A 16,786-nucleotide genomic window follows, 5' to 3' on the forward strand; every position below is an offset into this window, starting at 1 on the left:
AAAGTATTCATAATAATAATAATAACAATAATAAAAAATTATTGATGCATTTTGTTTTGTGTGGCTCTTCTGCTGAACTTAAGCTGTTCTGGTCCATTGGGAATCTTTTTACCTTTCACTATCATTTCAACACCTTTATCTGTTCTTGTAATTGCATATATTCTATGGTTGTGGCAAACCCACCTCTGACCTTCTGGTGAAGGGAAAGAAATCTTATAAAATAAAACTGAAATAAATGTTCCCTTCTACACCTTCTAACAGATCTAAGGTCTGAAATGTGCATACAATGGCTTCAAGTTACAAGAAAGGAGATTCCAACTAGAAATCAATAATTTTCCGACAGTTAAGAGCTGTTCAACAGTGGAACGGTCTCCCTTGGGAGGTGGCGGACTCTCCTTCCTTGGATTCCAGGGGGTTGGACTAGATGACTGCCAGGGTTCCCTTCCTACTCTACAATTCTATGATTCTATATGCAAGCCAGAGTAACCTGGAAGAGTTCGCCCAACAACCTAACGTTCCCATATCAAGCCCAACCACCCAATAGTGTTTAGATGACTAAGGGGACTGGGACTCTCCCCTAACCACAGAAGCACAACTTGCTTTTCAAGAGCTGCTGCAACACAAGTGTAAAAGGGACATTTTGTCAAGAACCTCCTTGAATTGTTGTTCCCAGAAATGAAGAAGAGGCTGTACTAGCTTTTCATACCTCTGGACGACGTTTCTCTGGCTCAAATTCACAGGTGTATTTTTGCTGCGGTATGGGAAGTAGAAGATATAATGCAGGGGGGAAATCAACCAACCACCACTGCTTTATAAATCAATTTATTTACAGTCCTATCATCAAAGATCAACAGCAGAACAATCATTTTATTCCAAAGAGCGACAATTAAAAAAACAACCCATTAACTTTTCAGTCCTGTCTGAAGACTTAAGATTTCAAACATTAAAATATTTAAACTTCATCTTCTGTTTACCAGAACCAGGGCATTACTATATGTACATATATATATACATCTAAAATGCAGAGCACCTTCAACAGATGCCTTTAGCCTACAAAGAGAAGGAGGGGGGTGCAAAATGAGAATTATATTGTGCTGCTGGAGGAGACTCCTGAGAGTCCCATGGACTGCAAGAAGACCAAACCTATCCATTCTGAAGGAAATCAGCCCTGAGTCCTCACTGGAAGGACAGATCGTGAAGCTGAGGCTCCAATACTTTGGCCACCTCATGAGAAGAGAAGAATCCTTGGAAAAGACCCTGATGTTGGGAAAGATTGAGGGCACTAGGAGAAGGGGACGTCAGAGGACAAGATGGTTGGACAGTGTTCTCGAAGCTACGAACATGAGTTTGACCAAACTGCGGGAGGCAGTGCAAGACAGGAGTGCCTGGCGTGCTATGGTCCATGGGGTCACGAAGAGTCGGACACGACTAAACGACTAAACAACAACAACATTGTGCAGTCTCTAACTTTCTCAAGTGCCATGTGCAAAGTGGCAGGGTTTTGGGGGCGCTGGGTCTTTTGGCTACGCAGTGAGCCCAGCGAATGCTCTAGACCATCATTCTCTGGAACTGGCCACAGCTGCGCATACTCTTGGCACAATTTGATGCGCTTCCATCTTGCTGTTCTTCTGTAGAAATCAAGGCATCATCAATAGGGTTACCAGGTACTCTGTCATCCCAGGCACCCACCAGACTCAGACCTGCTTCATTTCCTCAAGGTTCCTGCATCATGATGTGCCTTCAAAGCATCATCTGTTGGAAATCATATTCAGATGATTATGCTTCACACTTAGTTGCATTCCTGTATAGGTGGGAAGGATTATTTCAAGTTCTATGCAGTCAGCCACATTTAGTGAATTTCCACTGTAGTCTGTTGTTCTTTGTAAAAGAACAGAATGGTAATTTTCCCCATTAATGTACTGAACTGCTTGTCCAGGGGAGCAGAAATCTCGATGTGGGTTCTGGGGGAAGCCCATTTCTCCAAATCCTTCCATGATCTGCATGGAGACAATAAAAGGAAACTAAAATTAGTGTGCTGTAATGCTGATATGCACTGCAACACACTGTAATAATAATAATAATAATAATAATAATAATAATAATAATAATAATAAAATAAATAAATAAATTGTTGTTGTTGTTGTTGTTGTTTAGTCGTTTCCGACTCTTCGTGACAAATAGAAGAATAAATGGAGGCAGTGAGAGATTTTACTTTCCTGGGCTCCTTGATCACTGCAGATGATGACAGCAGTCACGAAATTAAAAGACGCCTGCTTCTTGGGAGAAAAGCAATGACAAACCTAGACAGCATCTTAAAAAGCAGAGACATCACCTTGCCGACAAAGGTCCGTATAGTTAAAGCTATGGTTTTCCCAGTAGTGATGTATGGAAGTCAGAGCTGGACCATAAAGAAGGCTGATCGCCGAAGAATTGATGCTTTTGAATTATGGTGCTGGAGGAGACTCTTGAGAGTCCCTTGGACTGCGAGGAGATCAAACCTATCCATTCTTCAGGAAATCAGCCCTGAGTGCTCACTGGAAGGACAGATCCTGAAGCTGAGGCTCCAATACTTCGGCCACCTCATGAGAAGAGAAGACTCCCTGGAAAAGACCCTGATGCTGGGAAAGATTGAGGGCACAAGGAGAAGGGGATGACAGAGGATGAGATGGCTGGACAGTGTTCTTGAAGCTACAAACATGAGTTTGACCAAACTGCGGGAGGCAGTGGAAGACAGGAGTGCCTGGCGTGCTATGGTCCATGGGGTCACGAAGAGTCGGACACGACTAAACGACTAAACAACAACAACAATGTAAAACTACATGACATATCTAATTTCACCATGGACAGCAAGATAAATAGCATAGGTTTTTGCAGAAGGCGATCTGCAGCAGAATGAAAACAGCACTGCACGTGAGGATTAGGGTTACACGTTAGGACAATAAATTATGCCTCCTTGCATCCCTAATTACAAGCCAGAGCTACTGGGTATTTGGATGGCCATACCAATGACAATTTGCATTAAATATTGTAACTTACTCATTTTCATTCCAAGTTTCTGATCCATGTCGTATACTTGCTGGGGGCTGCAGCACTCATTACAGTGGTATAAATTGTGAGCCTGGCAAAGGATATGAAAGAAAATGAGGCATGGTATACCTAAGATTCTAACTCAAACATTAACTTGAATAAAACAGAGGTCAGATTTAGAGGGCTCCTTTTATTGCACTGGGTTCTAGATTTATTAGAAGCATCTTTATCCCGCTTTTCCGTCCAAAACAGGCTCCCTTCTCAGCACAAAAAGACTTACAAATGTCAGTGATAAGACCAGCTAAGTTACAATCTATAAGACACGACACACGAGGAAAAAGGATGGGGGTGGAGGAGAGGGAGGAGGAAACCCAGGCATGATTTCTTTAGAATTCCTGGAAATCTGAAAAGCTCAGCTGGTAGAGCATGAGACTCATGGGTTCGAGTCCCACATTGGGCAGAATATTTCTGTATTGTAGGGATTGAACTAGATGGCTCTCGAGGTCCCTTCCAATTCTATAATTCTATGAAATGCCAACTTACTTGTTTAAGACTGGCTGTACGGATAGCACCTGGAAAACAACAAAATAGAAGGGGTCAATTTAATAAAAAGCATTTCTAAATGGCTGAAATGCCTAAGCACCAGTACACAAAGATACAACATAAAAAGGGGAAAAACACAGTATGATAAAAAACAGTACTATAGAAACAGACAGAAACTTAATTCTAGTAATAATAGGGTCCAATCTTCTGGGACAGGGAAAGCCATAATAAGATGTCTGAAGCAACTGTTGGATGATGCTTCATGTATTATTATTATTATTATTAAATTTATTTATTTATACCCTGCCTTTCTCCCCGACAAGACTCAGGGCAGAGGAAAGTGCATTCTGGAGTGCATAAATTGAGGCTTTATGTACAGGTGCCCACAGAGGCCATCACTGGCATCCTCAGACTCTCCCCCACATTGAAATTAGGCTTGAAAGCACCACAATATTGTCGCCAATACAATCTGTTGCAGTGTGTGCTTAGTTGTGTGTGCGTTACCCACAACAGGTTTGCTCGTTTGGAAATTTGGCAACCCTCGAGAAATCCCACCAGAAAACTATTCTAGCATAAAGATACCAGGAAAAAGGCTTTATTGTTTTGTTTTGTTTTTTAAATGGGCATGATGTAAAACTGAAAACTTACTTTGTAGAGAGACTCGAGATTAATATTTTTCTGTCCGGTTGCATTCATTGCCTTCATGGCATGGGTTCTGCAGAGTAAAAATCAAATGTTAGTGGATGAATCAAAACTGGGAAGAATCGCGGTGCAGAAGACTATTTCGTACTGCAGGTTGGAGGTGTGTTGGAGTTGACACTGAATTTCAAGACATACACCCTGAACCTTGAGGTATTGGAGAACCAAAACTTGGTGGCAGATGTCTCATTCTTGGGCAAGGCGACCGAGATAGTGGTGGCCAACCACCTTCAATTGTGCCTGGATGAAACTGAGTATGGGGGACTTGGGCCCCCCAGATGTTGCTGAACTTCAACTCCCATAATCCCTAGCCGTGCTCGCTGGGGCTGATGGGAGTTGCAGTTCATCAACACATGGAGGGCCAGAGGTTCTCCATCCCTGATCGCGACCCATTTCGGTCTGGCTCCAGGCCTGATTTCTGCACTGATTGATGAAGGAGAGAAGCTCCAACTGAAAGGAACTGCACACTGCCTCCAACAGTGGAGGTATAAGAAAGCATGCATGTACTTTTTATTTTCTTTTTTCTTTAGGAGAACATCATCTTCACACAGTCAAACAAACCTTCGATCATCAAAAGGAGGAGGGGTTGTCCAGTGATCGTAGTTTGTCTCCACCCGGTACCACCTACATAAAACGCATGGTTAAAACATTTATCATTCCATTATTTTTGCACAGAATATACAAATAAAGTATTTATTTTTTAAATTGGGGGGGGGAGTAGTTTCTTCCGAAATATTTTCAGATCTGTAACATTCCTTGGTTCAAGCTACTGAAGTTAATCAACAAGATTAAGTCAGGTCCATTAATTTCAACGGGTCTTCTCTGAGTAAAACATCGTTGAATACCACCCTTTTGTTTTGTACACTAACCTCAACGTTTACTGTGTTTTATTATTACTATTTTATGTATTTATTTTTTGTTGTCATTTTTCAAATTCTGTTTGTTACTGCACTTCGGATGATACTCAAATAAATTTTCCTCAGAGCGGACTCGTTGATAGTAATGAACAAGGCCTGTTGATTTCCATAGGAGAACTGAGTAAACCATAGCTGACTAAAGCCTTTTTATTCTGTACACCACCTCAAAATTTGACGAAATTTGGCACAGAAGGGGAAGGATACAAATACCAATATAACCAAAATAATTAAGTGTTAAAATTCCCCTCAACAAATGGGCAACTATAGAAAAGGACTGGCTTAACTTGGATCGCCACTTACAAAAGTATTGTAAGCAGGTTAATATACTGGCAGGATTTTAAGAACACTTGTAATTTTAGAAATCGTGTGGGAAATTTGAGGTAGAAAAAATAATTTGGAGTAGAAATGATATGCAGCTGAAAAAGAAATTTAAGGCACCGGGGGAGGGGAGAATCCCAATTTATGGATTTGACATTGCTTTTATGTGTATTTTTATTTGTTTGTGTTTGTTGTTGTTGAAAATTTACTAAAAATATTACATATAAAAAATTTTTGGCTCGCCACACACATCAGGTCCCTTTAGGAGTTGGACGCAATAGGAACTTGCCGCTTTTGTTTACAGATGCGCTGTGCTGTCTCAACTCCCTATAACTTATAGCCACCAATCCCTTAGCTTGAATTATAGCCAGGCTGCGATGGACCACAGACAGAGAGGTTCAGAAAGGCCGCTGCTCACCTACACATCACACTGGATAGGAAAAATTAGACCCAGCCTGATTTTTATGCACAAATTGAGGAAGTGCATGAATGTTCTGCTCATATCACGCCAAGCTAGCCCAAGTAACCAGAGGGATTGGACACATTCCAATTTGCCTACAAAACGAAAAGATCAACAGAGGATGCTGTGGCGATTGCCCTCCAAGCTGTTCTTGCACATTTGGAGCAGCGGGGGAGCTACGCCAGACTGCTTTTTGTAGATTTCAGCTCGGCATTCAATACCATTCTACCGCGACGTCTGATAACTAAATTGGGAAATCTGGGGCTTTCATCACTCTGTGGGTGGATACTGGACTTTCTTTCAGATTGCTCCCAGAGGGTCCGGTTGGGCCCTTATATGTCTAACATGCTTAGGACTAACACAGGAACACCACAAGGATGTGTGCTTAGTCCGCTCCTTTATACTCTTTATACGTATGATTGTGTCGCTGCCCACCCTAGAAATAGGGTTGTCAAATTTGCAGATGACACAACCGTGATCGGGCTCATCTCTGATAAGGAGGGTGAAACTGACTATAGAGATGAGGTGGAGCGGCTGACAGAGTGGTGCAGAGTTAACAACTTGCTCATAAATACAAAGAAAACAAAGGAGCTTGTGGTGGACTTTAGGAGACAGAAGAACAAGGTCCAGCCACTTTTGATTGACGGAATTTGTGTGGAGAGGGTAACAATGTTTAGATTTCTAGGCATTGAGTTACAGGAGGATCTGTCCTGGAGTGTTAATACAAGGGGGCTTGTGAAGAAGGCGCAGCAGAGACTGTATTTTTTGAGAATTTTAAGGAAAAACCATCTTCCACAAAAGCTGCTGCTTGCCTTCTATCACTGTGCCATACAGAGAGTGCTCACGTACGGTTTATGTGTGTGGTACGGAAGCTGTACTTCTCAGGATAGAGCAGGGCTGTGTAGAATTATTAAAACAGCAGAGAGCATTATTGGCTGCTCACTCTTCACCTTAGAACAAATTTACACCACCAGGTGCCATAGAAAAGCACTAGATATATCAAGAGATCCAACACACCCTGACACCATTTCTTTGAGCTTCTGCCATCGGGACGGAGATACAGAACAATGCAGGCAAGAATGAGCCATCTCAGGAACAGTTTCTTCTCTAGAGCGATTTTGGCCTTAAATGGAAAGCCTGGACTTTGAAGTCATCTTATTTTACTTGTTATTTTGTATTATATTTACTGTTTTTAATTAGGTTTTGTGATTTTGGATTATGCGGAATGCTTTATCTGAGTGGATGTAGCAACCGAGTAATTTCGTTGTTCCCGCAAGGGGACAATGACAATAAAGGTATCTTATCTTATCTTAAGTATAGGGACCTTGTTCAGCCCAAGGCCACAGTCCCTCCCGGGCAACTTTTGGAGGGCCGCATGGTGCTGTTGGGCGGGGCTAGAGGCAAACATGGCGGAGCAATATTTCGTTTCTGTGCAGAATCCTAGTTTCTACACCCTCTCTATCCCCCCTCCCAGGCAAAAAAAAACAACCCTTCCAGCTACTCCAAACAGATGCATCCTCTGCCATGCTCAAAAGATACCTTTTTTAAAAAATTCCTTTTCTTTCCCCCCTCTCTTTACTATATTCTTTTTCTTTATTTTTTTCCTATTTATAGTTTTGTATTTTTGTATTTCTGTTTCATAATTCATTGTAAGGTATATGTTGTTAAAGGTAATGCATAATTCCCCCCCCCTTTTCATTTGTATAATTATAATTTCTTTTGTATGTATGGAATATGTACATTGCAAATAAATAAATAAATAACCTACAAATTCACAGCTTGTTTTTCCCCCGTCCCCCACCAGCAAAACCCAGGGTTACAAAAATTTCACGCTTACCCTCCGGTCAGAGGATCCAAGGGCCAAATATCTACTGGACCGCTTCTCCTTCTCGTAATGACTGCCCCCTCTCTGGGTCTGGTGCCCCCAATGATGTAGTAGACGTCAGCTATAATCGGTGTCTTGGACAGCATGAGAGCAGCAGCCTCAAAGTCTTCAGCGTCGCTCAAAACCTACAGCAAAGCAGAAACAAGAGTGGGCATTTGGGACTGGGAGGTCGACACCCTGAGGGGGCTCATGTTCCTTTAAGGGTTGCATGGAAAGCACAGCTTTTCCCATCGCATGGCTCTAGAGTTGGGAGAAGTCACAGAATCCCCACTTTGGGTCTGGAGCTGGCAAACCTACAAACATTTATCACATTGTGCATTACTCCAAGGCTCCATAATTAACTGAGTTGCTGCTTATCCGTGTCCTGAAAATCTGAATTCTCATTTTAAGGAAGCAAGCTGCTAGTCCTCATATTTGCAGAGATAACCTGAAAAGTGCAGAGTGCCCGAAAGAGCTGTCAAGCAAACTGACCCTTGCTCACCTCAGGCCTCAGAACCATGTTTTTTTTCATTGGAACACCTACCAACTTGCAATAAATTAATTCAACAGAACATACAATGTTTGCAGTCATCTGTGCTGGGGAAAACGGACTTCTGAACGTCGTGACATCTGAAACAATTTTATTATTGCTACACCAGGTTTGAGTTTTATCACAAAAACCTGAGTATTGTCAAAGTCCGAATATTCTCTCCCTTTTACACCCTCTGCTTAAACTCATCCTACATCAAGCCAACAAGATCCACATGTTGAGATGTGCCAGATTAGCCTATGGCTGACAAAATATGCAGGGATGCTCTAGGGAAGTGTTGGCCAAACTTGCTCTCCAGCTGTTTTTGGACTACAACTCCCATCATCCCTAGCTAACAGGACCAGTGGTCAGGGATGATGGAAATTGTAGTCCCAAAACAGCTGGAGGGCCAGGTTTGGCAACCACTGCTCTAGGGCAAGGTAGCCAATGTGGGGCTGCCCTCCAGATGTTGTCACTTTCCAATTCCCATCAGCTGCAAGGCATGATGGGAGTTGTAGTCCAACAAATATCTTAAAGACTGCCTCCTTCCCTACAAAGCGGGCATTTCAGAAGCTCAGGGTGGTAGTGGACCAGGAGAGGGCATTCTCTGCGAAAGCCCCTAGGGCAGTATTTTTCAAACTTAGGTCCCCAGCCGTTGTAGGACTACAACTCCCATCATCCCTGATGGATCCTGCTAGCTAGGATCCCATCATCTGTGGATCCTGCTAGCTATGTAGGGATGATGGGAGTTGTAGTCCAACAGCAGGTGGAGACCAAAATTTAAGCAACACTGCCTTAAGAGGAATCTGGCACCTTAATTATACAGTTTTTGTTGTACGTTGAAGACTCATGCCTGCGCATTTGACACTTGAGATGTCTATTTTTTAAGGACCCACACTATTCTTGTGATGGTCATCTGTTTTTAAACGCTTTTTAATGTTGTATTTCAAATTGTTGTGACCTGCCCTGGGATCTTAGGGTGAAGTGCAGGTAATGAATCAAAATAAAAGAACAGTCATAAAACATTTAGAGAGCACCATCTGGGCTGCTATTGCTCCACGAAAGAATATGAAACAAGGCAATGCAGATATCTGTCAATTTGAGTCACAGAAAAGGCAATCTGTCACACAAAGCACAGAAAATCTCTTAACAAATAAGAGTGATAAACTGAACGCATAACATTTCAGTACATGTTCCACCTCTAGAACTACTTTCCATAACAATTTGCCAGTGCAATTTTGTAAGAAAAGCATGGACTAATTCAAAACTTCTGATTTTCAGAAAGTGAGCACTGAGTCTACAAAGGACAAAACTGTGGCTACTTACAGTCCTGACCAACCAGCTGACTGGAGTATTTCGATTTATGAAAGCAGCAATGGCATTCTCCCACCACTCGCCAGAATCTATAAAAATGAAAGGGGGGGGGGACGACAACACACTCCATAAGAATCAACATTCACAAACATGAGTGATTTCCTCTTGTGTTTTAGTGTTTGATCGCTCCCACTCCAAAAGGCCGGGATGAACAAAAGCAATTTTTAAAATGCAATTTTATTATTTCAATTTTGTTTTTTCTCTTTTGAATGAATGCATTCTTGATCCTACATTTTTAACCATTATGCTCCGGAACGGAGCAGGGGGTAGCAAAATAGATCTAAAACACAAAAAGCCAACAAAATTACAATAAGACACATGATACGAACTGAACAAGACATTGGCAACTGCCCATATTTTTGCAATTCATTCTGACCGTAGATTATACCCTGCCTGTTGAGGAAGATTGAGTTTTGCTTACCTCTCTCGTCTCCAGAAACTGTAAACCGGTGTGGACTTTGTCCTGTCCATAAGCCTACGTAACCAAGAAACGTCGTACCTCTGAACTTTACCTGAAAATCCGAAGACGGAGAACAGCCTGCAGTTAGCCACAACTGCTTTTAATGCTTAGCACAGGGGTTCCCAACAAAATTTTCTCGAGGACCCCTCATCGTGCCGCTATTGTGACAAGGACCCCCATTAATTCCTAATCCTAAAATTAAAAAGTGAGAGCCAAATTAAGTCTTTTTATATTTTATATTTATACGTTTTTTACAGTTACAACAGAGTACTCCATCAGTATACAGTTAGTTTTAATTTTCAGTTCTTAATGAGATGAGTTAAATCTGTCCTTTGAGTCCATTATTTCTGAAATATTAGGTTCCAAACTTGAAACTTTCACTCTGAAATCCGACCGCATGTCGAGCCAATTCCTATATTTGTTTTTCATGAAACACATGGAAGAAAATGCTTGCTCACACAGATATGTGGTTGCAAATGGAAGGATCTTTTTCATTGCCTTATCTCCAAGTTTCTTGTAGTCCTTGCGGCATACAGCAGAACTAATGCCTCTATCTAATTTTAGTTTTGCGCTAGACTCTGCTCATGCAGGAAGCGGCCAAAACAAAAAATCTGTTATCATATGAAATATATTTAATATTTTTTTTATTCTAATAGCATCTTGCGGACCCCTCTGGCATAGCTCGCGGACCCCTGGGGGTCCCCGGACCACCTGTTGGGAATCACTGGCTTAGCACATTGCAAAACATGGTCAAGTCAGAGGTGTTGTTAATTTAAAACACAGGGTCTCACATTTAAATAAAGGCCTAATTCATAAAATGCTTGAATAGGATTAAGGGAGAAGCTTAAAATTCAAGGCCTCTGATTTACTAACACAAAGAGAATGAGGAAATGTTCAACAAATGTTTTCTCTCTAGACTTTTAAGCTAACACTCTGGCCTTTGGCCACAGTGACTGGGGCTTATGTAAATTGCAGACTAATGGCACAACAGTTGTGTACACAATACATGTTTAAAGCACACACACACACGAATCCTGAGTACTGTAGTTTACCCTCCCTCCACAGCTATAGTTCTCGGCACCCTTTACAAACTACAGTTCCCAGAATTCTTTGGAAGTAGTCATGTGATTTAATTGTGCTGGGTGTACACAGCATGGGAAGACACACACACTGTTATAGGCTGCCAGGTGCCTAACTCCTGCCCCCACCCCTGTAAAATATGATGGACGCCGTTTCAGAATCCTGGATAGCACAGATTCTGAAATGCAACATGTCCTGCAAAATGCACACTCGTCCTGCAGGTTTTCTATGCTTCTCTCGGACATTCATAATCACCACCAAAAGCTCTTTGTACCTGTCCATTCTTTATGAACTCCACATCAATGGTTGTCTTGCGTAAAATATCTCCAAAATCATAATCCATATTCCGGCCATGGTATATGTTCCCATTGTTATCCTGAGCGATGATACTGGTGCAGAATCTGTGGGACAATAAAAGATCGTGGGGTAAAAAAGGACACTCCGCATCTGGGATAGCTCAGTCGGTAGAGCATGAGAATATCGATCTCAGGGTCGTGGGTTCGAGCCCCACGTTGGGCAAAAAATTCCTGCCTTACAGGGGGCGAGACTAGATGACTCTGGAAGCCCCTTCCAGTTCCTACAATTCTATAATTCTATGGTTCTATATCCACACAAAAATTATGTGTTTCCCCTGATATTTCATCTAGAAAATAAGCAACACTAATCAAATGGACAACCTTCCCTTTTGAGGGGCACAGATTGCTGTCACAGCAACAGCTCTTGTGAGCGCTTGAACCCCGCGCCTTGAACCGTCTCCCCCCCCCCATTCACTTAAATGGACGGAGCAGTTTAAGACACACATAAAAGGGTGCATGCGTAACTCTCCCCCTCCGCTGGAATGAATGGCGAAGTCTGTTTTACACAAGAACTGCGTAGACCTATATCGGAACAGTTATGATAAAAGATAAAAATGCTAATTATTTAAGACGCAATGTTGTGCAGTCACCTGGAAGTAAGCTCCCTTACTTCTGAGTAGACAAGCACAACATTGCCCCTAGTATAGCTGGGTTGATTTGTCTCTGCATTTTTGCTCTGCTCTTTTAGCCAGAAAAGCTTTCAGAGCAGCTTGCAGAGAACAGTTAAAAAAAAAAGTGAGTCCCTGCCTGCAGGCTTGCTTCCTAAAATACATGACACATAAGGAAAAAGTATGAGGAGGGAGGAGGGGGGAAAGCAAACCTGGGTACCAGTTATTGTTCTTATAACAAGCAGCTGGGGTGGAATAGATCAGGCAGCCTGAGGGCATGGCTGCCAAAAGGTGAAAGTTGAAGGTCAAAGGAAGATGCATTTAAAGCAAAATAAAAATCCTTCCAGTAGCCCCTTAGAGACCAACTAGGTTTGTCATTGGTATGAGCTTTCATGTGCACACTTCATTTAAATCACACAGCCTCCAGCAAAGCATCTTGGGAACTGCAATTTGTTAAAGGCGCTGGGAACAGTAGCTCTGTAAGGGGCAAACTACGGTTCCCAGGATTCTTGGAGAGGGGTGTTCTATAAATGTACGTTGTAGAGACAGTATTTTTTTTAAAAAAATACAAGAAATCCCTTGCGCCAATGAGCTGAAATGAAATGAAATTCATTACGGTCCCAGACCAGATTCGCACCAATGAGCTCTTCCTTACCAACATCAAGGACACTTACGCAGTAGATTCGTAGGCCAAATTGAGGAGCAGCCCATCCCCAACATTCAGCCCCAGGGCTTGGCAAAGTCCTCGGATCTCGCCTGCAAAGGGCTGAGGAGCAAAGGATTCTATTTCTTCTGCCAGAGGACGGATAATAGCATGAACCCACTTGGGAACCACTTCGCTGAGAAACAAAGAAAACACAGCAGTAAACCCGGGTCAGTCATTGGCTTTGGAGGGGCTGCAGCTAAACAACAAAAACTGAATGCAGAACGATGGCAGTCAGGATTTGAGACGATTGTGAGCAAGAATACTTGCTTTGCTTTCAGACAGAACCGCTGAGACCCAAACCCAGGGGAACGCAAGGAAAGAATAGCAGCTCAGATTGAGAAGCAAGGTGCTTCTGAGAGAGCAAGTGAGTTCAAAGTGTTGCAGACTAGGACCAGGGTTCAAATTGCCACCTGACTAGCAAAACGAAGGCTTCTTCCTCCTCCTCCTCCTCTTCTTCTTCTTCTTCTTCTTCTTCTTCTTCTTCTTCTTCTTCTTCTTCTTCTTCTTCTTCTTCTTCTTCTTCTTCCTTCTCCTCCTCCTCCTCCTCCTCCTCCTCTTTTAGTTGTCAACCTATTTATTAAATGTCAAGTTGCATATACAAAGCTTTTATACAAAGATTCTATTGGCAAAGTCGACTCGGCAGAAACTCTCGCTTTATATAACGGGCTGCACCTTTAACTCAATTAAGGCGAAAAAGGCGGAGAACAGGAGGGAGACACACACACACCCCCGCAAAAAAAAAAGCAGATGTTAAAAGCTTCCTTTTCTTGTTTAATGAAAGCGTGAACTCACGTATGAATTAAGATTTTATTGTTTTTTTTTAAAATGACTACGTTTCCTATGCTTTTATCGGCACTTGTTTTTATCTGCAGGAGGAGTAGAGAAATAAGTTTATAATAAGAGGAATAATTAACAGCCAAACAAAATATGAAACAGCTACTCAAATAGGCTTGGTCTTCTGAAGTATCGCGCTTGCAGAAAGTTGTCTGGAGATGATGACGGGAAAGATATCCATATACGGTACGTTTGTTTAAAAATAACAAAATAGCAGTAATTATAATTTCGAAGCGCTGATGTGGCCACCAATCCCTTTTCTCAAAAGCCCCACAGCAGCATCTCCAGGGGAGAAAGTGCCGGACTCACTCGATGAGCTGGAAGAAAGCAGCTCGCAGGAACTCCGGGTCGAAGTGGCGCAGGACAGGCTTCCATCGGTCCTCGGGCGCGCTGTCCAAGCTGACATTGCAGAGCAAGGGCGCAGCAGCAACAGCCCCGGAGTTGTGGGGGGCAGCGGCGCCCCTGCACAGCAGCCTCAGCAACAGCAGGAGGCAGAAGGAGCTCCAGGCAAGCCCGGGCAGCAGTGGCCGCCGCCGCCGCCGCTCCATGGCTGCGACCGAAAAGCAAACAGAGAAGCTGAAGCTAGGAGCCCGGATATGGGGAGGGAACGCGGCGCGGAGGGAGGGAATGCAAACGAAAGGTGGAGCGCCGCTGATGCCCGATGATCGTCTTCTTCCAAAGCAACTCTTCTATTCCGAACTTAAAAATGGAAAGCGTAATGCTGATGGTCAACAAAAGAGATCTAAATAAGCACTCACACTTGCAGTAAGAAAATATGTAGAAAACAAGGAAATAATTAGAGATAGCAGTGTGTAATAGGGGAAAAATAAATCAGAATCGGAAGTGGAGGTTGGGGGAAGCCCAGGAAGGGTGGGAAGAGGGGAGGTAATATGAATGTGATGGGAATGTGATATTTGTAATAATTGAAAATTGAATAAAAATGTAATTAAAAAACAAAACAAAAAACCAAGAGAGGTTCATAGACTCTCTCAAGGCAAATCTTTAAAAATGAAGTAGAAATACTGACAATTGGGAAACACTGTCCTGCGAGCGCTGCAGTTGTTGGAGTACAGCCTTTATCAAAGGTTTCATGGGCTAAGGGAGAAACCGTGCTAAGAGGAAGGCACGCTTGGCAAACCCTCACCATGATCAACTCCCACCCAGAAACCTATGTCCCCACTTGTGGAAGGACGTGTGGATCCAGAATTGGCCTCCACAGTCACGGATCCACTGTTAAGACAGTGTTTATGGAAGACAATCTTACTTGGCTACAAGTCATCGCCAAAGATGATGATTTAATAGCTGCAGAGCTGACAGTAACCCGGCAGGTGGTGCAACGATAAAACTGCTAGCAGATTTGCAAAGCTAAGCAGAGTTCGGTATGGGTTCAAATGGGATGGAGGGGCCCGCGGGTTGAGATGAGGGTTGGACCAGATTACCTCAGGCAACTCCTGCAGCCAAGCTGGTGACAAATGTATTGCTCTGCTTTCCTTTGGACATCAGCAGGGCCATGGGGAAGGGGGGGTTGTCATCTGGGCAGCTCACGACCTCCATACATACAGCCCAGGCTTGTGTCCCAGGAAGGTCACTTTGGTGCTGCTAACAAGGCAAAAACAACAGGAGCGGCAGCCATTAAGTGCTACCAGTCTCTGAAGCCACAGCAGGCACCGTGATTCTCCAGTGCAGTGGTTCCCAACAAGTGGTCCGCGGACCCCCAGGGGTCCGCGAGCTATGCCAGAGGGGTCCGCAAGATGCTATTAGAATAAAATATATTAAATATATTTCGTATGATAACAGATTTTTTGTTTTGGCCGCTTCCTGCATGAGCAGAGTCTAGCGCAAAACTAGAATTAGATAGAGGCAGTAGTTCTGCTGTATGCCGTTAGGTGGCGCTTTACAAACACTACTGTTTTGCAAAGAGGCCGCGCGCACATTCTACTAACGCTCACCTCCCCAAGATGCTTTGCGCGCGTCGGCTTCATTTGTGCGCTACTGCACAGGTACCCTGTCTTCTCCATTCCCTTCCCTCCTCCCTGGCACACGCTGCCTCTTTGCAAAACAGTAGTGTTTGTAAACAAAGCGTTGTTTTTCGCGGAAGCTACAGTTTGCATAGTTAAAAATGGACTGTTGGTTAAAAAGTGGTTCATCTCATTAAGAACTGAAAATTAAACTAACTGTATACTGATGGAGTACTCTGTTGTAACTGTAAAAAACGTATAAATATAAAATATAAAAAGACTCTTAATTTGGCTCTCACTTTTTAATTTTAGGATTAGGAATTAATGGGGGTCCTTGTCACAATAGCAGCTCGATGAGGGGTCCTCGAGAAAATTTTGTTGGGAACCCCTGCTCCAGTGGTTTGACTTCAATACTGTAGGGGTCAAATGCAGCTTCTCAGCCTCCCCTTAGGCAACACTGCTTACCGGCTCTGCACTGAGAGCTCTCGCCTAACTGGAATGTGTCCTTGAGCTATGATATTGTCTCTTGCATTGCCTGGATGGATGGGGAGAGCTGGGTGTAGAAACCTTGGACTTTTGTGTGGTTGGTCATCCTACCAAGACAATTGTTGCACCTGTTGCTCCACCTCCCTCTGTCGCTGGCCCCGCCCATCAGCATAATGCAGCCCCCAGGTTGCAGTTTCCCATAAGGCAGTGTGGCCCTCGGCCTGAAAATGGGTTATCAATCCCTGCTCCCTACCCTAGGAAGGGCAGTAGTGTCATAACACACACACACACACACAAACATCAAACGTTTTCCAATGAGACTCAGCCAAGTTAGTCGCCTTAATTTTACAATACAGTGGTACCTTGGTTCTCAAACGCCTTGGTACTGAAAGAACCCAAACACTGCAAACCCGGAAGTAAGTGTTCTGGTTTGCGAATTTTTTTGAAAGCCAATTGTGCTCCGTTTTGAGTTTTACGCTGACAATTTGAGTGTTACGCTTCCATTTTGAGTGCCACGCTTTGGTTTTGAGTGTTATGCTGAGGTCTGTCTGTTTTTGCTATTATTGC

General features: G+C 43.2%; 1 protein-coding gene and 1 non-coding gene across 3 annotated transcripts; one reads left to right on the top strand and one right to left on the bottom strand.

The window, feature by feature from the left end:
* Positions 1-806: 806 nt before the first annotated feature.
* Positions 807-14,389, bottom strand: LOC118079083 (N-acylethanolamine-hydrolyzing acid amidase). 2 transcript variants are annotated; one of them, XM_035103123.3, is made up of 11 exons: positions 14,085-14,389; positions 12,910-13,074; positions 11,546-11,672; positions 10,153-10,243; positions 9,684-9,760; positions 7,802-7,974; positions 4,831-4,893; positions 4,219-4,285; positions 3,571-3,599; positions 3,037-3,118; positions 807-1,997 (listed from the first exon to the last, which is right to left on the bottom strand). In XM_035103123.3, exons 1-10 carry the CDS (start codon positions 14,321-14,323, stop codon positions 3,043-3,045), a joined length of 1,107 nt encoding a protein of 368 aa, XP_034959014.3. In that variant the 5' UTR covers positions 14,324-14,389; the 3' UTR covers positions 807-1,997; positions 3,037-3,042. The 2 variants fall into 2 exon arrangements, with proteins under 2 accessions (XP_034959014.3, XP_088516757.1); XM_088660631.1 differs by having other exon boundaries at positions 1,612-1,752; positions 14,085-14,370.
* On the top strand, positions 11,715-11,790 carry TRNAD-AUC (transfer RNA aspartic acid (anticodon AUC)). Its single transcript has one exon. It is a non-coding gene; the product is annotated as a tRNA-Asp (tRNA).
* Positions 14,390-16,786: the final 2,397 nt, after the last annotated feature.

The sequence above is a fragment of the Zootoca vivipara genome, chromosome Z1, assembly GCF_965207765.1.
Source record: "Zootoca vivipara chromosome Z1, rZooViv2.hap1.1, whole genome shotgun sequence".
NCBI lineage: Eukaryota > Metazoa > Chordata > Lepidosauria > Squamata > Lacertidae > Zootoca > Zootoca vivipara.